Source organism: Triplophysa rosa, linkage group LG13 (genome assembly GCF_024868665.1).
Source record: "Triplophysa rosa linkage group LG13, Trosa_1v2, whole genome shotgun sequence".
NCBI lineage: Eukaryota > Metazoa > Chordata > Actinopteri > Cypriniformes > Nemacheilidae > Triplophysa > Triplophysa rosa.
This window is the reverse complement of record NC_079902.1, coordinates 10,670,140-10,696,187: the sequence shown is the minus strand read 5'-3', so window position 1 is coordinate 10,696,187 and position 26,048 is coordinate 10,670,140. Positions and strand designations below refer to the sequence as shown.

The following is a 26,048-nucleotide window of genomic DNA, read 5'->3' as shown; positions in this document are numbered from 1 at the left end:
GTGTCATTTTTAACAATTACTTTCACAGCCCACTAGCATTAAAGATGACCAAATAGAATGGGCTACCTTTGTTTGGTCAAACAGGTCATTTTCAAACTAAAGATACTTGAAAATAAGCACAGCAGGTGCCACACTGTCGTGTTCGGAGCCTATAAAATGTTTAGTTGACTGTGAACATTTAACTAGAAAGGGCAAAGTATTTTAAAGGCACAGTTCACTCTAAAACAACTATTCTGCTATCAGCTTGTGTCATTACACGTAACAATTTCAGAGTTTTTCAGAGTTTATACTACTCATACAATGCAAGCATGCAGTGACCTTGGGCTGTCAAGTTCCAAAGTGTAAAAAAATCGAAGCAGTTCAATAGTTCATAGCATACAATAGCTTTGTGCGAGGAAAATATAACATTTTTGGTTGTTATTGCCCTCAATACAGAAAAAGATCTTACAGGTTTGGAACTGCATGATTTGGCAAAAAAATATTTTTCATTTGTGTGTGTGAGCCATTCAAAAACTGAGACACTTCACCATTAAAGGTCCAGTATGTGAAATTTAGCGCCATCTAGAGATGAGGTTTTGAATTGCAACCAGCGGCTCACTCCATCCCTTTCTTTCGAAGCACTACAGTAGCTGACACGGTACTAAGATGCCGTCATGTTTTCGCTTCTTTGTCGAAGGAGATAACAAATTTACAAAACGCCCTGTAGAACAGTTTGTCTGTTTAGAGCTACTGTAGAAACAACATGGCGAATTCCATGTAAGAAGGACACACTGTGTATCTTAGTAAGGTAATAAAAACATAACGCTTCATTATGTAAGGTCTTTATACACCTCTGAACACATAGTTATGTATATTATATTGCATTTCTAGATCCTCCAAAAAATTACACACTGGACTTTTAAGAACTGATGTCATTCTGGATCACTAGTTTTACTAGTATGCATCACTTTTTTTCCGCACTCATTAGCAGTTTTCTTTGCAAACATAGCCTTAATGCTACAATAGATTATTGATGAAACTTGTACAATTTAGCATAGTACTTAAATAATTTAACAGTTAATTACTGCTGCGAGCCCCACGCTGGGTTATCCTGCCCCGCAAATGAGTGCTTTCGACCCACACGGGACCCGGTTGCGCCAGCAGCGAGGATGCAGTTCAAAAAGAGATGTAGTGTAAAATGGATTGGCTGCGGTCATGTTGGCATTGCGATTAGCATGGGGTCACAGGGTTTGCCATGTTTTATCAGCTCCTGTTCTCTATTAAGACTGATGCAGGCCGGATTAAGAGCCTGAGAGCTTTTCTGCGGTCAAGGATCAGTCTGAGAGGTTTGTCTTTAGACCGGACCCCACACACCCTGCCCCCCAGATACATCCGCTCCTCATACCTCTAACCTACAAGGGGAACGACCACGGGCTGCTCACTCCTGTGATCTTTAATAGCCTCTTTCCACAAGATGCCTTCCAATATCTCTGGACACGTTCCAGCGGTGGATTCCATTTCCAGAGCTGATTTTTGTTCCGTTGTGCTCCAGCCCTTCCATTACCCACCATCTTTTATCTGTCTATCCCCACACATCCCTGTATCATTCTATGCCTGTTACTGGATAGACAGACTGAACCCCCCAGAATCAAACCCGATGGAGTCTCATAGGTCAACTAACTCATTTGTGACCCTGGACAACAAAACCAGTCTTATGGGTCAATTTTTCGAAATTGAGATTTTTACATAATCTGAAAGCTGAATAAATAAACTTTCTATAGATATAAGAGTTGTTAGAATAGGACAATATCTGGCTGAGATACAACCGTTTAAAACTCTGGAATCTGAGAGCGCAAAAAAATCAAAATATTGAGAAAATTGCCTTTGAAGTTGTTAATCAGGGGCACTGTGGCAGACCATCCACTCACAAAAATAAAGTTTTTATATATTTAAGGCAGGAAATTTACAAAATATCTTTATGGAACATGATCTTTACTTAATATTCTAATGATTTTTGGCATAAAAGAAAAATCGATAATTTTGACCCACACAATGTATTTTTGTCTTTTACTAAAAATGTTCCCGTGCTACTTAAGACTGGTTTTGTGATCCAGGGTCACATTTTAACCATTGGCCTTTAGTGTATATACAGTGGTGGCCGAAAGTGATGTCCAACTTTGAACAATTGACATCTTCGCTTGATGCATTAGATGCATTAAAAATGTGCATACGTGTTGCATTGGTGTGTTGAGTATAAACTGACGCTCAGCTTTGAGAAGATTTTTTAAGGAGGCTTGGCAAAAATTCACAACAAATTGTGCAAATTTTATAAAGACAAAGCCAAGGATAAATAAATATTAATAATGGTTATACTTTAGTGTAGGGACCAACTCTCACTATTAACAGGTTGCTTATTAGCATGCATATTATTAGCCAGTTGGCTGTTTATTAGTACTGTTTATTATAAAGCACATATTCTGCATGACCATATTCTACATCCCTGATCCTACCCAATACCTAAACCTAACAACAATCATACTAACTATTAATAAGCACCAAATTAGGAGTTTATTGAGGCAAAAGTCGTAGTTAATGGTTTGTTAATAGCGAGAATTGGACCTTAAAATACTTAACACTTAAAAAGTGTGACCTTAATAACCAGTGTTGGGCAAGTTACTCTGAAAAAGTAATTAATTACTAGTTACTAATTACATATTCAATAGTGTAATTAGATTACTTTACAAATTACTCCCTCCAACAAGTATTTAATTACTTATTACTTTCTATATCCTACATCAACCTTGATTTGTTAAGTGATTCAAAGAAAGACATGAAATGGCTCTTTTCATTCATTCAAATAAATAATATAAAACTACATAAAGTAGTATTATTAACTGACCAAAGTATTACAAATGTGAGGATTATACATTAAAGCACGGATTTTAAAGTTAGACTTTGAATTTTGATGTCCATTCCTTGCACACACACATATATTACACTAAGTATTTAGTTTAATTACATCAGAAGTAACTGTAATTAAATTACAGAAAAAAACAGAGTAATCCCTTACTTTACTTTTTCAAGGGAAAAGTAATTAAATTACAGTAACTAATTACTTAGTAACTAGTTACGCCCAACACTGTTGACAACTGTAAAAACTGTAGAAATTCAAATACAACTCATGTTTCTGTGTTCCGTAGATTTCGTTTTTGAAAAAATACATTTGTGCAAAAAACACCTTAAAAGTTGAGGTTTGTCCATTTTGTATACCATGCACCATTCTGATGGTTTAATCAAACCTAAGGGTGAATTTAAAACAAATGATGCACAAATATGTCCCCCAACATCACTTTTGGCGACTACTGTATATGCATTTACACAAGAAACAAACAAACAAACAAACAAACAAAAAATCGTGTTTCCTGTCATCCCTCAAGTCTAGGCCTCTAACTATGCAGCAAGTTTGTGTTTGTGTCAGGACGCTTTATGAAAAAATGAGACCCATAAACAGTACAAAATGTTTGAAGATCTATCTAAAATGATCTGTCCTTCACACCAGCCACTAAGGGAGAGACAGAGCGGGTGAGGGGAGGTTGATGAACGTAATGCATGGTAATGAATGATAATAATGCAGCGACATAATGAATGGAGGCCACATGGAGGATTCCACACCATGACTTTACATAACAAAGCTGTTTTTTCCCCGCTGAGGGTGACATCTCTGCCTAAGGCTTTCGTTGCACACACGCACACACAGTTGTGCACAAACACACACTGCTTGAATAATCGTGTGTATGAACTGTGAGGCTCGGTCAACAGTGCAAAAAAGCGAAATCTCACATTCCTTCGTATTTACACTTTCTCTCCATCTCCGCCCTTCTCATTTCTCCAATTGATGGTGTGATGCCACACAGACAGCATGCCCACATCCAGCTCCGTGCCTGTACCTGAACTCTCGTTGCCATCCTCCACGTCTGGCTGACAGGTGCGCCGTGAAAGCACTGTAAAGGTAAGCCAGGTTACAGGTAGGCAGTAATCAGGCCTACATTGAGCGGCAGAGTGACAGGACGGAAGCAATAGTGCATGACTAAAAATACAGCTGGGCCGCCTCCATGTCATTCCGCCTGCGTCTGAAGTCGGGCGACTCGCAAGGTCAAGTCAGTCACTTAAATGCCAACTCAGTTTTACCCACGCAGAAGGTTGCAGCCACTAATTTGCCAGCTGACAGGGGCGGTGGAGGGAAATTAATTAAGGTCGTTTTGGAAGAGCGTGCGTTCGGGTTGAAGCGGAACTCGCTGGATGAATCTGTTTTGAAAGCTCATTTCATCACGGGAAGCTGAATGTATATGGAGTGGCTTAATTGTGGAATGAAATTAAAAAGCTTGATTTACATGCCGTGCTTAATTGACAGTGATTTATGTCGAGAATTGTTTGGGAAGGAAGCTGGGGGATGAGTAGAAGCCAACTGGGATGTTGAGAGAGTGTGCGAGAGAGAAAGAGAGAGAGGCCAGACCAGGGGGTGGACAGGTAATAAAGAGAGGCCAGACGGATACCAAAAACAGGAGTGCTGACAGGGTGAGGTTATGCAGAGGGCAGTCTGGGGACAATAGCAGTTTTGCACTTTTGAAAGTCCGCGGGGACTGTAAAGCAAGGGACATAATGACTCGACAGAGGAACATGACTTATTTACTGGGAGACAGGAAGTGAGGGGAAGACAGAGAGAGAGATGTGAGAAGATGAGACCAGAGGAGACAAGAGGAGATAAAGTGACAAGAGCATACTGTAGAAGATGAGAATAAGAATAGCAGATTTTACACTTTTCTTCTTCTCATCACTAAGGTCATTGAGTCCATATTTTGAACGTTCTGATTAATGACCCGTCTCATTCAAACAGGTGTGTGTACTCTCTCCCTGCGAGTATATGTCATTGAGCCCTGTTAAATATGCAATCCTCAAAACGGCCCTTGCCACTCATTAGTTGTGACAGCCCCAGAAGACACCTCATCACCAAACATGTAGTTAGTGTCAGAAACCAGTGTTTATTTATTCATTTTTAACTTTGCATTTTCAGATCTATCCCTCAATTTAACTGTCTGATCTCAAGCTCCCTGCCCACACGCCTCTGATTGACAACCTCATTATATACATCACTTCCCCATTTTAAATAACCAACATGGGCACCCATCAAGTCAGGTACTCTACGTGCGGCCTTAAAATACAAATCCACGCATCCTGCGATGGGAGTAAAACACCTCACTGTTAAACAATGTAAGTATTTGTGACCAGGCACCTACGACCCAAAACCCACGTCACTTTGTTTTGCTTCGTTAAACTTTTCTTCACAATCTCCTTCTCTCCTGCAATCTCTCACAGCTCCATTCACAGGCAATGGGTACTCTAAATACCAAAACAAAGGTCTCCAAAAGTTTTCTAATTATGTTTGTGGGTATTGCTGCGCCATATCCAGAATTTGATCTGCGTGCGGCATGAGCGGAGAGAGGGCCCATAAATCTTCGGTGAGCTGCGGGCACCTGTATTCTGATTGGCTCCCGTTAGGATAACAAATTGGCCCCGGAACGCAGCTGAGAATTTAAATCTGCCCCACACCGATACCTTGGCAACCACTGATGAAGTCTGAGCGTGAAAGAAAAATAGGGAGGGAAGAGAATAGCGTGTGGAGAACAGGAAGAGAGAGATTGCAGAGTTGCAGTGCTCGGGTCGGTTTCAGCATGTGCTTGGGAATCCGAACAATTCACTTTTCTGGCCAATTTTCTTTCTTTCACTGTGCTCTAAAAGCTACGTTTGTAACCTAAACTCTTTCGATACATTTGCTTCCCTCTCTTTCTCCTTGCCAATTTTTTTACAGATTTGCATTTCTTAAAGAAAACACAGCAGGACTGCCTGCAAGGAAATGCGTGATAAAAAGATTTTGGCAGGCAACCTGTCAATGTAGGTGAATAGAAATTTGTTTAAGTTAAATGTTTTCCCCTTAAAGTTTAAAGGTTAGCTACATCATTTCTAGGATCAAGAACTCCTCATTGTGTCAGGTGACACAGCCAATCAAAAGAAGATATTGAATGTTACATGCACAGTTGCGAGGAGTGAGCGTACCTACACAGTTCATTACAAGCACTATAATTAAACATTGACAATAATATAAAAATAGATGTGGTGAGATTACATAGATAACTGGTGAAGATGAAATGATGCAGAATGTGTGGAATTGACTACATATAATGTGCATCGATTCTGAAAAGTCCAATGTTTCTACAGAATTTATTTAGGCTCTCTATCACGCCCTGTTGGGTAAAAATGTTGATTTTTTAAAACCGATTTGAGTTTAAGAATCTTTATACAATACAACTAAACAGATCTTTCCTCGAGTCAGACGTAACTGAAAGTAATGATTTGTGGTTTGGTAAATGAGTCAGATGATAATTCGATAAGCACCCAGATGGATTCTGTGGGTTCATTCAGTGAAGGATGTATGGGACTATGTTCAAGTTTGTGAGTTATTTTGCAAGATTTATCTAAAAGAGCCACTCACAAGTTATTGGCTCATACTACAATAGTACCTCTATATGTTTTTGAATGCAGCCATGCAGTAGTAAGTTTTTACTCTTTTTTATCTCATCTTTATCTCATCACATTCAATATAAATGGCAAACTTTGTGGTGCTGTAAAAAAGCAGTGCAGGAAACACTGTTGTGCACACATTTCACATTTCAAGTCAAATGAAATCTCAAAAACTGCACAGGCGGATAACCAAATTCAATCTTATGTCAAACGTTAACCCCACTAAAGACCTGACCCAGGTCCCTGCTTCAAACACGCATTAAAGCTAACACCAGCAGGGCTTTAACCGCAGCACACGCCTCCAAACACATCTACGGCATACTGTGCATGTGAAAGCATTTCTCCAGTGTGGCTCGGGAATCTAATTTGAGTGTGTGTGAGTGTGAATAGGAGGCGAAGAGAGCGGCTCTCGGCGTCCTGAGATGAGAATGAAATTGAAGCAGGCATCAGCTGGTGAAGAGGCCTCACTCCATGATTGGAAATAAGCCTTCACAGGACCAGGGCCATCTTCAGTCATTTATGCCACCAAAAACCGATTCCACCCTCCTCCATGTTTTTGTATTTCTCTCTCTTCTTCAGCCAAAGCAATCTCCAAGATCCTCCCCTTTCCCTCCTCTCCCGGTCTCTGTGCTTCCCTCTCTCCTTTACCTGTCTGACAACTGCATACTTAGGCAATCAATCTTTCGCTACTGGCAGCTGTGCCTGCTCCTCTCAGAGAAAGGTTCGGTTTTATACTTCAAAGACCTGGGAAGACCTGACCTATAAAATAACAGAATTTACATAAAGCACACACATGCACACACACAGTGTGATCCTGTCTGACTGGCTCAGGGTGTTAATCTATATGGGGAATATTCAGGATAATCAATCTAATCCCTTTTAAAAGTCACCCACCTCAACAAAAATAGGCTTGACCCCAACTTCGAAACACGAAAGAAATGTGTTATTTGCTTTTAAATGTCATGTTCCTCACTCTTTTTGAAAGCCACAGGACCGTCCGGACAGACCTGCATGCAACTCAGAGATTTTGTTCACAGAGAAGATTTATGAACATTTCTAGTTTTCTTTAAGGTTCCAGGACATTTATGATTATTTGAACAAACACTAAGAAACTGGGTAACACTTTAGTAAATGCTTCTAACAAACTAACAATATAATTTTCCAGCATGTATTAATTCCTGTTAATGTAAGTCAATGTCAATACAATTGTTCATGTTAGTTCACTTTGCATTAACTTCCCATAACATTTCATGTTTTTCTTGTACAGTTGCAGTCTTTTTCTGTAATTTGACTTTTTTAAACCATTTTTCATTGTAAAAAAGGAAATTTTCTGGTAGCTGTGGTGCCAGTAAAGTACCTTAAAACAGAAGCTTTTCATGTATAATTACATGTTTTACCGTATTTTTTAAAAATTCGTGAAAAGTCTGTAAGAAAAACAGTAAATTACAGGTTTTTACATTATACAGTACATGAAAAATCCTTAGTGAAAAAGTGTAATGTTAACAGTAACATTGTTTGATTACATTTTTTTTATAAATAAATGCTGAAATTAACATGAACTATGACTAATAAGTGCTGTACAAGTATTGCTCATTGTTAGTTCATGTAACTAATGCATTAACAAATGCAACTTTATTGTAAAGTGTTACCAGAAATTCAGAAATTGTTATAATGTCTATGCTCTCTCTCAATAAAATATGATATTATTATACTGTATATGTTAAACAATATTGCAATATTAGATAAAAGGGGCACACGAGTTAGCTTAGAGGTAGGGGTGTGACGACACTTATCCCACGAGATGAGTTCACGAGAACGAGACGAAGAAATCCTCAATGATGAAATATATAGGGGAAAATAGTCTCTTATTCACCTTAAAAACACAAAATGCGTGAGATGCTGAGTAAACGAAAGACGCTCGTGAATGTTGAAACCATCTGTCTAGCGCGTGTTTACTGTCTAGCGCGTGTTTACAAAGAGAAACGGTGGGAAAGTAGCACTGCGGGACGATAAATCAAGTTGTCTTTATGAATAGCCGGGCCGGTCACTGTAGCTCACAGCACGCACATACTTTGTGCAGTTATTAGCATGTTCTGTACAGTAATGAAAACAGGTCGCACCACAACAAAATGTGCACTCACACAAACGCTCCCAAATATATTTTGAGGTCGCACAGGTTAAATGTAGGGAGCATATGCGACTACAATGGTACGAGCCCAGTACTCCATCGTGCCAATTGCAGGAGGATATTGTGTTCTCGCGAGACCCAGGAGATCTCGTCACACCCGTACTTAGAGCCTTTTCTTTCTATTAACAGCCAAAAATCTATCTAAGGAAAACGTATGATAAAATACAAGCTAAAAATAAAATTTTATTGAATTTCTATTAGGGTAGACAGATGGCCTCTGCCCACCACTGCCCACCTGTTGTCATGCCCCTGACAATAAGACATTGTTAGGATGTCTGGTAATCCCAATCCTAACTCTGAATGAACTGTGCAATTCATACTTTACCAGTCACCAAATTAACTTGTGTATCAACAACAAAGTGACTTAAAAAGTGCAGTTCAAAAGAGAAGACAAAACTGCTTCTTCAGATGAGAGAGCTCAGAGCAATAGGAGAAAGATCGAGAAATTTGGCTTCACCACAAGACACTCATCAAAGTGATGGAGATTGCCCTCCAAGCTCTCTCTCTCTCTCTCTCTCTCTCGCTATGATTTTATAAAAAAAGTTTGTTTTGAAAAATGTTTTTGCCCTGCAAAGGAAGAGGCAGTCTGATTGTGAAAGTGCCTTCTGTGTTGCTGTTGATACAGTAAAAATAAGTCTATTAACTTTAGTGCAGTGGCTTAGTGCTGTCTGACCCAAAGGCAAGAGGAGATGAGCCACTAGAGTCTGAACCTCTGCCGATACCTGTGACATTGTGTTGTATTTACAAAGCTGAGAACACCTGTGATCTGCAGTATTCAACTATTCAATGTTCCATACCCAATTTTACGGGAGCTAGTTTCTTTAACGGCATATTCGATTTTATTTCAGATCCTATGTTATATACTTAAAGGGATCATATTCTAGGCTATTTTCTGTTTAAGCCCATACATCCATCCCTGTTACTGTGGTAACCGTAACGGAAAGTAAACAGGCACCTGCAGGATTCTGCTGAGAAGGCTCGCCTGTTGCCCAGGAATGGTGTGTGCGGTAGTGGGACATGCCAGCACAAAGCCTGTGTGGTCTGCTGGCCATCCAATCTGTACCCGTGAGCTCCCTACATCACGCGATCACACTTCAAAGCCTCCACAAATGCGATGAGTAACACAGTTAATGAATCTGAATCTATTGGAAATGAGTTTGTGAATTACATGTGTGTATGCGGGTGTGTGACAGGTGGCCCATCTGCATTGACAGAACCCCAATTAAAAAGCTGCAGAGAGTGGGGCGGGGCCTGCTAGCAGGGGAACGGGGAGAGGGGCCAGAGTTTGAGCTGGCTTCCTGGCTTGGTGAGGTTTGGATTGGTGTGGGGAGAGTGGGCCGTCTCGGCAGATGGCGGGCTTAGTGTTGCTGGGTGCTCCTGATGGCTGCGGTAAAAGGGGCCCATTTTTAACACACCTGAGCATCAGAAATTTAGTGCAGAATGTTTGCGGCTTCACAATTCTTGGCTACTCCAGAATTGTTAATAAAATAAATAATAAAACACGTTACGAGACGTAGCGTTAATTAAATTAAAAACAGCGAAATGTGAGAATGACTAACTGAATTTGACAAATTGTGTGTAATGTGGCATGCAATAAACAAGTGGCAAACATAACATGCTGAAATATTTTTTGCTGTTAAAATTTTACTGTGAGGTACAGATACGTTTGCTTCTCTGATATATCATTCTACTGCACACTATATTATCACTGTGACTGACAGTCAAAGCTGGAGGTCACAGGCGTGACCCTGAACTGAATCCTGCACACGGAGACCCCAGCAGTCCCACTGCATTCTGGAAGGCCGTGGCTGACATACAGGACAGCCTTTAATTGCAGCAAGTCAGGAACCTGCGCTTTCTACAGGTCTGAGACCTGTCCTGGTGAATTAAACATGCAACGCAGCCTCATGAATAGTGCATGTGGTACGCAGGTTCTCTGATCTGAGAACAGAGGGGGTGACCCTCTGCCCAGCAGGGAAGCATGCGAAAAAGAAAAGGAACAGAGAGAGATTGAAAAAGAATCAAGCCGTAGGGAATGTGTGTGTTTCTATTAGAGAGCTGTTGTATTTGAGAGAAATGCTTAGAATGCTAATCTATAACACATGTGCATGCATAACATAGTTTTAACATCAAAATCACACACATAACTATTGGTTTGTTGCATTAAATTAATATATGACTATTGACTATACTGAAATATACATCATGTATATACATCATCATTATTTTGTGGCATGCAAAGCATGTTCATTGGCTTCTTTTCAAAGTATTTTTGTTTTGTAGAAAACAAACCACTGAATAAAATGTGTCTGAATGTATTTATTTTTTATTAACTGTTGTATAAAAACAATATCACTCTTGCTTATCGTCTCTGGGCAGAAACTAGTGGTGCACCGAAATAAAAATTCTGGGCCGAAACCAATACCGAAAATTCAGGATGCACTTGGCCGAAAACTGAAACCGAAAATTACTTTAAAAAACGTTTCAAAATAGCTTTTATATAATTGTATTATTACACACACTTAAACCACAAAAATGAAAGAGAACATATTTTAAAACAATACTAAATATATTAATCTTCCTTGGTCATTGCAACACAATCAAATATACAGTATATATTTTTTACCAATCATCTAAACATTCCCAAATTATTATATGCATAACAGTAGTCAAGTTATAGTCAAACTCAGCAGCTCTTGCTAATACAATAAGTTTATATATGGTGCACATTAGTTTTAGCCTTTGTTATGGCGGGCTTACGTGATCACTGGATTGCAGAGCGAGAGTGAGCAGTGAAGAGTGAGGCGGGGGCGACAGATATTTCAGCTTTTATTTCGGCCTATTCTTTTTCGTTTGAAGAAATGTATCAGAAATGTATCTCCAAAACTGGTACTTTACAGGAAATTGTAATTTATTTCACTTTTTATTAATTACATGAAGAATTAAGTTGCAAAAACAGATAATTCAGTTTAAAAAAAATCTAAAATCATGTTATCATGTTTTATTGTGTTAGTTAGTTGTATTTTCTGAGTTATTATTACTTATTCAAAACAATGCAACAGCAGTTTGATATTAATTCGATTTTTTTAAACCGAGTCTTTGCAAATCAATTCTTCAATTATTATTATTAAATTAAAAATTAAATAAAAAATATTTGCATAAAGACAAACATATACTGTAGGGTGAGCAATGGTAATTATTTATTTTTAAAAAGTCATGGAGATACAACATGAAGATGCAAGGTTTCCCCTCAAAAGATGCATTATTAAACAAAATGCATTCCCAACTTCGAGAAATAAGTCTAGAAAAAGGGCAAAAATTCATTGTTTTCAAATGACTAGCTCCATCAAATACCTCAATTGCTTCTAGCCAACCAAAAACACTTTTCGAATTTTAATATAGACACCACTTTGGATAAAGACAAGATTTCTAGCACATCGCTTTCAATAATCTTGTTCCCTGGGGGAACCACATAGAGTTTTGTCGGAATTTGAATACAACCGGCTATTTAAATGCTCCTTACTGTGAGGAATGCAGATGCCTTTTAACTATGACAATAACACTCCATGAATCCAAAGCTGTCATTTATTGTCTTGTGTAAGTGGGTGGTTTGAAAGTCACCACTGACCTGGTCTCCAAAGGGACGTTGCTGTTGAGCACCCAGCTGTCCTGCAGCTGCACTGACTCGGGTGTGGTGGGTCCATCGCCCGGGGCAGTCGGAGGGACGTGAATGTGGTTGCGTCGACCACACAGTGTGTTGCCGCCCAGCATGTTGCGGTTCAAGGAGTTAGCAGAGGACTGGTGGTGAGACAGCGTGTGGTGGTTGTGTGGTGGAGGGATGGGTGGCCGCAGGGTTGACTGACTGTGATGGTTTGGAGCTCCTGGGCAAAGATAAGGAATAAAATTAACAAAAATTAGGTCTGTGGCACCTAATTATTTTCTTCATATATATATATATATATATATATATATATATATATATACACAGTATATAGGATATATATATATATATATATATATATACACACAGTATATATATACACACACACGCACACATGTGCATATATACTGTATATATCTTATTTCTATTTTGTGAGAACAAATACATATATTTATAGGCAACTGTAAACATTTTATATACATTTTCTTGTATTATTCACATTTATCTTTGAAGTAGTGTAACTTTTAAAAACGTGCAAACTAAGTAGGCTATTATTATTAGGGGACGTAGTAGAAATATTTTTTCCAGCATAACATCAGAATCCTACAGGCGGTCCTGTATCAGGCCGTCAATCAATTTTGTTTGTCAATGTCAAAAGTACGTCAATACCACCGTGCTCAGCGATGCAGGAAACGCGAACGCAATAACAGCGATGCGAAGGTGACGTGCAATCACACTCAACATCAAATCAGGGAAGGAGGACGTTCTCAGTTATGACAGCCTGCCAAAGCTGTTTGTGTTTTGTTATTCTTTCTTTCAGAATTCAGAGACGAACATGCTCGGTGGCGGCAGGAAGCCCCGAAAAACACTCAGCCACACAGCTTGTTAAGACACTCAGCAGAATGGAAGCTCCTGTATTCTTCTTTGAGTCTGTGTTGGCGTTGCAGGATGCTCTGCACCAGCATTAATTGACACGGTTTGCCTCAATGTAATCCTTAATTCAGCCTGAATCTGAAGCGTACGCGTCTAAGCATACTCTCTGTGTGACACCTTTACTGTAAAATATATTTTATTTTACACCACAACCATGTCCACGTACAGTACAGCAGGCTGCAGCTCTTAACTTCAGGGCTCCTTTGTATGAGGTAACCCGGGGCGCTTGTGAGTTACCTGCTATGTAATTATAAACCGAAAAGAAAACAAACCTCTCTATCATGTCAAATCTATTTCTCTTATCAGACGAGAGCAGGAAACCAAGCAAGAAGCTTCAAACATGTTACTAATAATGTTTTCCCACGATACACAGAGTAATGCAATAAAGATGAACCTCGCAAACCAAGTTTTCAACCCGGCAGCACTCAAAACCATTTTCTCAGGCTGCCTATCTCGAGCTTGTTGATCCATGACAGTTGCCTGAAAGCGAGTTTCACAGGCTGATCTCCTGTCTATCGCTGTCATCAGCGGGAGCAGATGTAGGGCCAACAGGTAAGTTGAAACGTACATGAATTGGCCCAAGAAATAAACACTTATCTGATTCTAATGTAATGCTACTATACCCTCAAGCCAAGTGCGTGCTGGGAGATATTTTCAATCCTTTACATTTGATACCAGGTGAATTGCAAGATATGAGGTTGGTGCGATCCGACTGTGCAACATTACACCAATGTCTTTTTTTGTAAGACTACGAAATACATATCTTGTGGCCTGTGATGTCAAATTGATTTACAGGAAACACAGAAACTGATTTTTTTGTGGTACACGAAGAGCCATCCCTTTTCCATTTGTTGGGTATTATTGCCTCTGGTTTGTACATTTTCAATTCACAAATATCCCACAAAGTATGCTGTCTCTCAAAAATGTGCGTCCTTTATAGTCACATCCATAACACATGATTTTTTCTCTCTTTTAAATAGAAAACTTGTACACAGACCAATATTTTTCTGATGTCTGGACAGATGATACAATATATTGGGAATAAATACATCCTCTGAGAATTCTCTGAAAATTTCACACCTATAGCGCTGGAATTGCCCACATCTTAAATAAACTATAAATTGTATGATAAAAGTCTATGAATATAAATGTCCATCAGTCTTTACTTAAGTATTGTGGAAGTACGGTCATAGCAGTGTTGTTTTGCAAATGGTTGACAGCTACCATTAAAAATATCTCAGCCTCTGGGATTAATTCTAAAGAAAATATTTAATAAATATAATTGTTCATTCTCAAACCTAATAGGCTGCGCCCTTTCACTATGCAATAAGATTGGCTATGCAACCACAGATTTTAGTTTTTTCCGTCTGTCTGGCCTGGTTTAGCCAGTATTTTCTCTGGAAGAGGCTAAATCTGTTACAGCAAATACAAAGCATCTCCCTCTCTTTTCTTTTATCCTGTTGTTGTCTTTTAAATTTTTTAAAATGATTGTGCCAAGGACTACAAGATAAGGATGTGTATAAGTGACAGAAAGAACGAGAGTGCGAGAGAGAGAGAGAGAGAGAGCGAGAGAGAGAGAGAGAGAGAGAGAGAGCGAGAGAGAGAGCGAGAGAGAGAGAGAGAGAGAGAGACAGAATGGGGGATTAAATTCATGAAAGATTTTCTGAAAGTTTATTGACAAACAAAACATCAAGACTGTGCTGTTAGAATCTAAATCCATCCAAAAGAAAACGGATCAACTGCGTGTGTATAAGAATGCGCGTAAGTGTAAGTAAAGTGGATCAGCGCTGGCCTCGAACAGCCGGGGCGTGTAATCTGCTATTTCTCGCTGCATTACAATGGAAACATAGCCAGATCAAACATGGAATAAGCGCAAAGCCCATCTCTGAATGCTGGGAATTGGGTGTGATCCTGGGCGATCGTGCTCAATGGGGTGGGTGATGGGGTTCTGACCTCCCGTCTAAATCTGGTGAGCGAGACAGGGCGAGATCACGCAAGACCGATCCGAGCGCAGTGGCTCTGTGTGTGGGTGACACGCTCTGACGACCCCGGCACTGATCTGAGATCGGCGAGTGTTGATCAGTGAAGCGGAGCTGAGGAAATGGACGAGTCTCAGTGGATCTCTGCTGTTTTTATCTAAACACATCTTTAACACAAAACCCACACAAACTACGTTTCCATCAGTCATTCGCATTAGATACATACAAGTTTCATGGTCACCCAGTTGGCACACCGATGGAACATTAATGGACCATCTGATGCATACCGCACACAAACATGGCCAAGAGCAAGTTCAAATCGCCAGTTCAAATCTAAATGGCTGGTGTTTGTAAAATTGGAGTCAGGCGTCACGATGCACAGATCCTCAATTTGCAGTTAGAAAACAAAATCATATTGACTGTATCAGGTTGCTACAGTAAGTGTTTTCGGGAAGACCTATTAATCATCGGATTAAATGTTCATGAGACTAAGATATTCAATAATTGTAGGTCTTCCACAGTCATACGATAACTTAGGAATAGATCGAAAATAATTATCTTTCACATTGCATTTATAGTCATTCATTCACTTTTATTCAAAGCAACCTACAAAAAACATTTGGCCAACACTACCTATTTGTTAAAAATATAAACTCAAACCTGTACATGACTCGAAAAAAGATGCCTCGAGAAATGTCTCCATGTGTCCATACAATGGAAGTCAATGGAGGCCAATGTGGTTTGGTTACCAACATTCTACAAAATATTTTGTGTTCAGCAAAGTCAAAGATTTTGAATGACGAGAAAGTAAACGATGAAAGAATTTTCATTTTTGTGTAAAACCTTCCTTTTAACTGCAACAGGATCATTGAATCACCTTGAGAACCAGATTAGACTGATTTGTCTGACTATACTGGCTATTTCCACACTCAACCATTCAAACATGCTCTACATAATGATAAAAGTAATTCTGCAGCGCTACGGTGAAATGAAGTTCAGTTCCTGTCACTCATTAGCTCTATACGGTGTGCTGGAAATAGGTCTGGACATTGTTAACTTCTGTTTAAGGGTGCTTTAGTTTGTAACACTATATATATGGCTGTCTGGGGCCACAAGATGAATGCATTCTCTTCTCTAGAGGCACGTTCCCTGTGGCTGGAGTAAAAGTCCTCGTCAGCATGCTGCTATAAGAGTGAATCCGGGCCACGTGGCCTGATTTGGGCCCAGGTGCGGGTTGAGAGTGGGCAGTGTACAGATGTTCCGTGCGGGGAAGGGGGTGGCCTCTTAACCCGAGAGAGACGCTTAACATCTGCCAATATTCACGCAAATACTCTCCTGAGATGTGTACACAAACACGTGCACACACAAGCACAGAAATGTACAGACATGCATAGAAGGCAGAAGCATTAAAGGACAGCAAAATACAGTAATTAAAACCCAGAAAGTCTTAGATACCAAACTTATATAGTCATTTTTAATTCTAAGTTTCAGTGTTGAGGAGTAACTAACAAAATACTTTCATACAAGTAATTTAAAGGCATAGTAAATTAATAAATAAAAAAATATTTCACAATTTATTCACTCATGTCGTTCAAAAACTGTATATGACTATTTGTTCTGTGCAACACAAGAGAAGATATTTTGAGAAATGTCTCTGTGGTTTCGTGTCCATACAATGGAATTTAATGGGGACCAATGTTATCTGGTTATCAACGTTCTTCAAAATATCTTCTTTTGTGTTCTGCAGAAGAAAGAAAGTCACACAGGACTAGAATGACATTTTTTAATATTAGCTTGTAGTGTACCTAAAAGTGTACCTTGGCAGTAATTTCAGTACTGTAGATTATGAGTAGCGTGTAGTTTGTTAATCTACAGTTTTAAAGAAGCTTTTCTGACACAGTGAGTTTGTGCACGAGGCCACTTTAACACTAGCTTAAAAACTGGCTCAACACTTTAATCTCATTTAAAGCGAACTCGCAATATAAATACACTACAGAGCTACGAGAGCTCCTCGCAGCCTTATCTGGCGTCTCTAAGGAGAATATAAGTGACTGTTATCACAGAAAATGACACTTTATCTTTGTCAAGCTAGATGAGGAACGATCAATGCATTGCGTTTTGTTTTTACAGCTCCAGCCACTCCCTGATGACAAGACTTGTGGATCACGTGTGGGATATCATGCACCAAGTTCCTACGTCTGTCTGTCCTCATTCAAGGTTAAATAACACAGCATTTATTTCACAGATTTTTCACGAATGTGCTTTAAACAGCACAACCAACCACGAAAAAGCAGCAAAAAAAATCCTAAACTTGGGAAAACAAGGAATGAAAAGCCACTCCTGACAGAGGCGAAACAGTGTAGTCTCCCCGTCAGCCGTTCCTAGACTGATGAAAAGGTTGTTTTCATATTCATGAGAAGCATTCTTCATTCGTAAACCTCGGCACGCATCATCAGCTTTTATCCCGAGCCGACTGTGAAATAGCTGTGTTGAAACTCAGTGTGTGTGGGTAAAAATTCACACCCGCAGCGCACAGTAATCGCTGTCCTTTTCACTCCCCGATGTCTCCTTTACTCTAGGACACTGACAGATTTATACACACACTGAAACACTTATTTTTGGAATGACTAATTGAAGGTTTATTTTAGCAGCACAATCTGGGTTCTTTGTCCGTGAATGTTTTATAAAACTCAATGGCTAATACAAACAATTTAACTGCAGTGCTCACTATTTGTTCCATTAAAACAGCTTTCATGTGTTTCAAGATCTGCACAAAATTCGCTTTTAACACCTCTGGCTACAGCTAAACCAACAACAGCATCCACACATCATCCACCCTGTAGCCAGACAACACAAACTGATAGAAGCCGCTGGACGTTAGCCATAGAAACCTTGGGAAACAATCGGAGTGAAACCATAAACGTCAATTTGAGATGATAAAGGAGTTCAGAGAGAGGCCCCAGACTGCAGGAGGTATAAGCGAGTGTGATATCGCCGGAAAACGCTTGTGAATAAATAGAGAAGTATAATTAGGAAACAGCCACTGAGACCTTTCATAGCCCCATATCACCCCCCACACCCCGCCAATTTTCGTTGATAACAAGGTGGTTTTCTCTCACCACAGAGAGTGCCAGGAGTCAACTCTCGGCAGACTGCAGTGATGCTGGATGTAATATACAGCACATCCCAGCTCAGGGCTAGCGGAGTGTGGGCTGCCGGTTACTCGTATGCAGCAGAGAACAGCAATAAAGTGGAAGATGGAGGTACTTTCGGCATATAATCACCTAGAGCGGTTTTGCATTGTGCAACTAACATTTTACAACGCTATTTATGTTTTACCATTTTATTGCAAAAGTTTATATGAAGACAACTACAACCGTCACACAAAAAGCGATGGACCGACAAATCAGTTTATTTTTGGGTCATTTGAAATAACGGTTTCTTATCGGTAGATTAAAAAAAATGTACATTCATTTCAATGAATACTACAAATTCATGTTTTCCAATGTTTTAGTCATATTTATGAAGTCATAAATTGACTTATATTAATTCATTTGATTTGCAATCATCAAATTGCATTATTGCTCGCCAGATATCCTAAAAGCAAATATTAAAGGTGCTGTGTGTAATGTTTTGGAAGATCTATTGACAGAAATGCAATATACAGTAATATACATAACTATGTCTTCAGAGGTGTCTAAAGACCTTACATAATGAAGTGTTTAAATGTTTTTATTACCTTAGAATGAGCTATTTCTATCTACATACACCGTGGGTTATCTCCTTCGGCAAAGAAGTGAAAACATGACGACATCTTAGTACTGTGTCAGCCACCGTAGTGCTTCGAAAGGGAGGGGTGGAGTGAGCCGTTGGCTGCAATTCACAACCTCACCGCTAGATGGTGCTACTACAAAGCCACTACAAAAAAATGCCATTTTAAACCTTGTAAACCCATTAAAAAGATAGTTCACCCAAAATGTTAAACTCCTGCTATCATTTATTTAGCCTGTGTACGATTTATAAATATTCATATATGAACCTTTCTTCTGTAGAACACGGAAACTATTTTCAGTAGATCTGCGTCCGTCCCATGGATGTCAATGGGGCCAAAGTTGTTTGCTTACCGACGTTCTTCAAAATATCTTGTTTTGTGTTCTGCGAAAGAAACAAAGTCATACAGATTTGGAATGAGTAAATTATGAAAGTCTTTATTTTTGTGCGAACTATCCCTTCAATTTCCGAAAGTGCATTTGTTTTTACCATCATTAATAGCATATCAAAGTAAACAGAATTAAAAAATGGCATGGATAAACCGATCAATAAATACATCATTTATAAAGCAGGACAGATAGTAAACATCTTGCTTCCAAATGCACAAAACACACTTTTACTCGCAAGCGGTAATGCGATCTGACAGTACTCACGGTCAGAAGGGCTGCGTGCCAACACGCTCACATTTGCTCGGGCTGAGGGAGCAACGCATTAGCTCACAACTAAATGCATGCTGGAATCATGTACACCCCCTACAACTTAAGTACATCAGTGCACCGAGGACTGTGTCTGAAAATACTTCTTGAAAACATACTGGAGTTTGGTGCCAGTCTCAAAAGCACAGCGTGGCAGTCATCTAGTCTGACACAGATCCAAATCTGCACGGTTCAGCTCCCTCTTACTAAAAGCAGATCCCAGTCCGGCCTGCCTAAGGTTAGCACTTAAAGCCACCCCCTGCTCTTCCTGGGACAGTGCCTGTTCTGGGCAGAGTCGAGCAGAGATGCTGAGCAGGATGGAGTTGGCTTTCTGTACACTGCATTAGTTTCACAGTTGAGCTCCGGAGGCCCACTGGCAGAGGGAAACACAAAGCCACCATGTTTGTTTTCAAGGCCCGGCTTTCGAAAAAATGTTTATTGATATTTTCTGTGGTTCAGCGCAAGTGTCGGATGCTGTGAAAAGATGCCCGGCTCAGCAGCCACGGTCAAGAGCAGCAGTAAGCGGTGAGACACGATTCCCTCTTGTTTCTGCTTGCTTTCTTTTTTTCTGAGGCTCTTCCACGAGCGGCCACAGTTCTTACAACAACAATATTCTCAACCCACACTGCCTGCGACTCTAGCCTTGTGTCTTACTTTCACAGTAGTAAAGACCAATGCAGACCAATGTAATTTGTAACTGGATCCCTCCGGTTCTTTTTAAAGCTGAAGTGTGTCTTTGTTTCTTTCTTTTATCCCAGTTTAATGCACGGACATTTATAAGTAGGCCATTTCTAGAACGTGTCCTTCGAAACACCGTGGTGCACAATAACATCGGTTGAATCAACGCAGTGAGTTTGGGGCGGGGCCTGATGTCCAACCAATAAAAAATGGAGAAAGTTGTTTAAAAAAAACACAATTTTTATGATCCCAGGTAGTGACGCTACTTGCACAGAAATTTCACACTTTAGCTTTAATGTTATGTTGTTAATTCTAATGTTGCTCACATCCTCTTCATTTATTTTACTCTCTCTCACTCACGAACACAAAAACAATTAAAATAAACAATTAAGCAACAGTATGTCCCTAATTACTACCGAATAAAATTAGCATTTAAAAGGGGGGCGTCAAGCCGAAACTAAACTGTTCAGTTTCCTCAAAATGGTCACTTAAAACAAATTAGCAAAACTTTTTTCTTTTCAAACCGGTTCACCAACTGTGGAAAGTCTGATTCAATTAAACGATTCACTACATTCACAATGTCGTTCTTCACTAAAAATCTCTCAGTTTACTTAAAGACACATTCAGACGCCTGCATAGAGAGAAGGGTCAGAGGTCATGCTGTTTAACTCCGTCTCGTCGACGTTTATCCTTGAGGGAGGTTTAATTAAACACGGCTTGGTTGGTGGGTAACACAAGTAAATGTGTTAGCGAGCTGTGCGCAACTAAACATTTCCCTCACATTCAGTCTCTTTGGCCCAATCCCGTCCTCTAATGAGCAATAATAACAGTCTGAGAGAAGAGTCATCAAATCAGACTGAAAATAAACAGGCTTTTGAAATCCCACTCTGAAACCCACCCACGCGAGCACGCTTCTCTGTACTGGGTACGCAGGCATAAATACTCTGATACAGAAACAACAACTCCAAAAAAATAAAACAATTATGCAACAGCACGTCTTTAATTACTGCCGCAAAACAGAATAACATTAGCTTTAAAGGGGCATCCAGTCCCATCGAAATTGTTTCAACAGAGTTTCTTCAAAGCACACAGTGATTAAACATTCATTACATTAGGATCTACGGCTGATTTCACTGCCAGGAGTATGTGACTTTGGAAGCTGCTAAAAATAGCGGACGATCTCCATTTATAATGAATGGAAGGCGACGCAAACACCAACACTTCTTACTATTGCTGTGCGAATCTTTCCAGCAGGTGTCTTTGGTAAAATGCATTTGGGCATCACTGTTTAACATAAACTTTTATAGGCAGTGCTTTATAAAATATTAAGTACAGCAGAAGATAATTAAAAAATCATTATATTATTAATATTAACCTTATAATATATCGTCACAATCTCGGATGTCCAAACTCGATGTTTTTCAAAAAATGGAAAAAACGCCATTTTCTAAATGATTAAATACTGTGCTAACCAGCACTTTGTAATGCTTTTTATTGGTTAGATATTTGCAAAACCCAGTGACAAACATAAAGGGTGACTAATAATAATGATTTATGGCAAAAAATAAAAATAATAAAATATGGAGATACGTGGTTTCAGAAGAACAACATCAATTTTTTTTAATATAGACACTATTTACAAGTAAGCCTACATACAGTATATTCTGCATTGTGGAGATTTTCTTACTTTAGCATCCTGATTACTTTTTGTAATCAGATTTATTGTTACCATATTTTACACTACTTACACATTCACAGTTCAGTTCATTCGTACAGTACAATTCTTTAAAACACATGTTAAACACTAATTGTATGTGTTATGTCATGTGTTATCAAGTGTTACAGTATAAAGCATACACTAGAGGTGTAACCATATTGTCTGATTTTTAAGCAAGTGAATTTTTTTCAAGTGGGGAAATGTATTTATACATATTTGAACCTCCTGTAGGTTGCACGGTGGCTTTTTTTTTTTTTTTTTTGTCTGATTTAGGTTTCACCCACAGACTGTTTAGCTAACTCGAAACTTGAATGACCTTTCTCTCGTGGAACACAAAAGTGAATCACTGTCTGTCAAGCACAGCTGCAATTTTGCAAATATATTATTATATTAGATCAGGATTGCAACCAGATTTATCCTTTGGTCATCACAAGGGCACTGGAATGTTCATTACACACACAGATGTTTCAACATCTATGAATTAATTTGTAACATGCATTCAAGTTTTAATAGGATATGTCTCATTATATTTCTGAATGAGCTCTCTGTATGCAGGCTAACACAGGCTGTCACTCACAGGTCCACAATGACAGCTGCTATAGCTCAAGCAACGGCTGTGGCACCGTGTGCATGTCACCAGTGTCATCACTACGCACTGGCAGAGATGCAGGCCAGCTGTGCACGATAGCCCACTGGAGCACAGACCAGCAATAACACAACAAATGAATCAATTCACTGAGAGATGTTACAAGTGAACTATACTAAGGGCACAGTCCACATACAAGCATGTACAAACTAAAATACGCACTCAAAAGTACGCGTCTTCTTTTAATGCCTGTCTTTTAGACTCGGTACATTGGCCAGAGATTTCATTTCCTACACAGCGATCACTCTCAAGAAGATCACAGGATGTTTAATTGGACGGGGTCTCAGACAAACACACACGCAAACTCAATACACCACACCGAGACGCTGAATCAACATAGTCAGACTCTCTGAAACAAATTCTAAGCTCAAGGCAACATGATAATAAGCCAATTATTTAGTGGTTTATTTTCAGGCTAATTGCAAGTGTCATCAGATCAAGGAAATGCAAACTATATGACAAACTTGAACAGAATATGAAAGAAGAAGAATGATTTATTAGTCTGTAATTTCCAAAGCCGTTATTTTCCAAAATACGATACATTTGGAATACAATGCTTGCGAAATTTGTAAAAGTAGGAGAGTTTTCTCCCACGTAGCTCATTAGAATACAGAAAATGTCTCCATCAAACAACAAAACTGCAGCATGATTAGGACACAAAATTAATACGTACTTAAAAGTTTAACACAATGCAACAGGACAAATAAATAAATGAAAGAACAATTGTTAAATAATTGTAAATACTTTGAAATAACTGTGCTATTAGTATCATTGGCGTTATTGTTGCTGTTCTGCATACAATGTAACGTATCTGGAGGGTTGTAATAAATGTTTCTTCTCAGCAAATGTAAATTTCACATCAACCCAGATGTGAAGAGAGAAATACCGAGAATACTAACAGGCGGAATAAAGCTATTAGCGGTCACCTTGTCACCACTGGCGCTTCTATATCCTCTCGTATTTTTGAACTTCTCTCATCCATAATCCTTTTGGTGAGTCTTCCCAGAAGCGTGGTGCTGGCAGTGTTGGAGTGAATTTATTTACAGCGTGGTTAGTCTGCAAATGATTGATGTTGCTGCACCAAACAGTAAACCAATTAGAGGCATGATGTAATGTCATTTTAAAAGGTTTATAATCGCGTTGCTCCTGAACCCGGGCCCCTGATCAGCCGTAATAAAGATTTATAGCAGATCAAAGGAGAGGCTAATGCCATTAACAATAGATTATATTCCAGCCGAAATTACATTAACAACTTTTTTCCCTCCTCTCCGCTAAATATATCCCCTGGATTGCAGATTTGAATGCGGGGCAAAGTTTGGAGGACTCCGTGCGGCACATGGAGAGAGCATTAATTACTTTGAATGAGCACAGCTGTACCAGGGCAGCTCAGCCGCACAATCTGCTCAGTCTAGGCAATGATATAGAGTAAAGGAATTTTTACACAACCCGTGAAAGTGTAATAAGTCACCATAACATAAATCAGCATGTCTGCCTATGAAACGTCCTTGTGGGGGAAAGCGATACTTTTTTCTTTCTTTGTCTGAAATCTAAAATTAATGTGTCAAGTACTGGGACAAAAATCCATTTGTTGTCACCTTGGTCTTTATTAGTCATAAATATCCTCTTTTTCTATAAAAATAATAACCTTTTTCAGGGACAACGACTAACAATCTGTCCTAACTAGGCGTGACGCAATAAAATTACAAACGGTGAGATTTTGTTCTGAAACCACAGCAAGCGAGAAGCATCAATACATTTTGTTCACTTGCTTTGAAGACGGCTTCCATATGTGGCCCAGACTTAACTTTCGGTAGACCTCCGCAAAGAATCAATAACTGTTGTGTAATTTTAATTTAATTCAATTCAAAATATTCATAGAAATTAAATATAAAATAAATTGCTATGCTATAACCAAACACAGACCGGAAGTTAACTTCGGGCCAGGCGCGCGTGTGTCCGATTAAACCATGTCTATATATTCTGTGTGTAGCTCCACCTACACTAAAATATCATTGGTCTAACATCACATTCAATACTAACTACAAATCAAATATTTCACGATCACCCATACATTTGTTATTTCACCCATATTACTTATATAGACACAACAGCAGACAAACTAAGCGACACACAGCAAATTAGGAAAAGATGATGAAGACCATCAACCAATGAGACATGAGTGGGAGGGGCTTACCGGTGGACGGCTGAGCCCGGAGCAGGTATGAGTTGGGGGAGATTTGGTCCTCTGGGTGGGGCTCCAGCATGGTGTGGGAGGAGCTGCTGTCCAGCAGGGGCACCTGACACTCCCTTATGGTAGGTGGGGCTGGATGAAGGGGGGCAGGAGGTGGAGAAGGTGCAGGGGGTAGGAGGCTGGAGGAGGCAGTGGAGGGAGGGAGGGGACGACCTGAAGAATGGACAGATAAAAGCAGACAAACATGTTATGATCATGCGACATGACATATGGGCAGATTTCATTAAACCGACAAGTACTAAACACACAACATAAACACATATTCAACACGCTCATATTACAGTTATTCATACAATCACATGCCAGACGTTGTGAATGCTGATGTACTGGAAGTCTAGAGAGACTCAACAAACACTGTTTTAACAACCCATTTTACTTCCATCAGTCAGAGTGAAATGGGATATTTAACAAGAAAAAAGTAGGATAGAAATTTTTAGGATTTTCTCCATAGGGAATTGACTGGATCAGAAAAATGGGTGCTCCACACCAAAATGGAGTCAGATCTAAATGTAAGTTTGTGGAAGACCTCTCCTGGAGGACACGGAGGATGAAAGTCAATTCGGCTTTGACAGCATTACAACATGCAAAACATGCATGTGTGTGCAGAAGCAAATGCTGCTGTTTTGTCCAGTAAAACTCTACACCACGGGAGCTTTGCAAGAGTAAACTTACACACAAATGTACTCTCACTTCATCAAATTAATACAGACATATGTGATTTCCCACCAGGATTCCACAACAGAAACATATACCTATGGTGTTTGACAATACAAAGTCTTCAGTTATGAATCGCATGTATTTTCTGGCTCTGTGCAAATGCACAAGAGACAGGCTGGTGCAACACGTTGGTTTTAAATGCATTTGAGTTTTCGGGTAATTGCCTTGACATTGGAGGTAAACTTGCAAACGTCTTTTAAAGAAGCTTGTGCAGTGAGATCTCATAAAGGAATTAGAAGACTATTACCTGCCTTAAT

The 26,048-nt window shown here is 39.4% G+C and overlaps 1 protein-coding gene across 14 annotated transcripts in view; it reads right to left on the bottom strand.

Moving 5' to 3' along the window:
• tenm2a (teneurin transmembrane protein 2a) overlaps nucleotides 1-26,048 on the bottom strand; it is a 429,048-nt gene that overhangs the window by 69,058 nt on the left and 333,942 nt on the right. For 10 of the 14 annotated variants that reach the window (XM_057348979.1, XM_057348978.1, XM_057348982.1 and 7 more), the window contains 2 exons: nucleotides 25,018-25,227; nucleotides 12,372-12,624 (listed from right to left, as the gene is read on the bottom strand). In XM_057348979.1, coding sequence (XP_057204962.1) covers nucleotides 12,372-12,624; nucleotides 25,018-25,227 — 463 coding nt within the window. The remainder of the gene's footprint in view (nucleotides 1-12,371; nucleotides 12,625-25,017; nucleotides 25,228-26,048) is intronic. The other 4 variants (XM_057348983.1, XM_057348985.1, XM_057348988.1 and 1 more) reach the window with 1 other exon arrangement.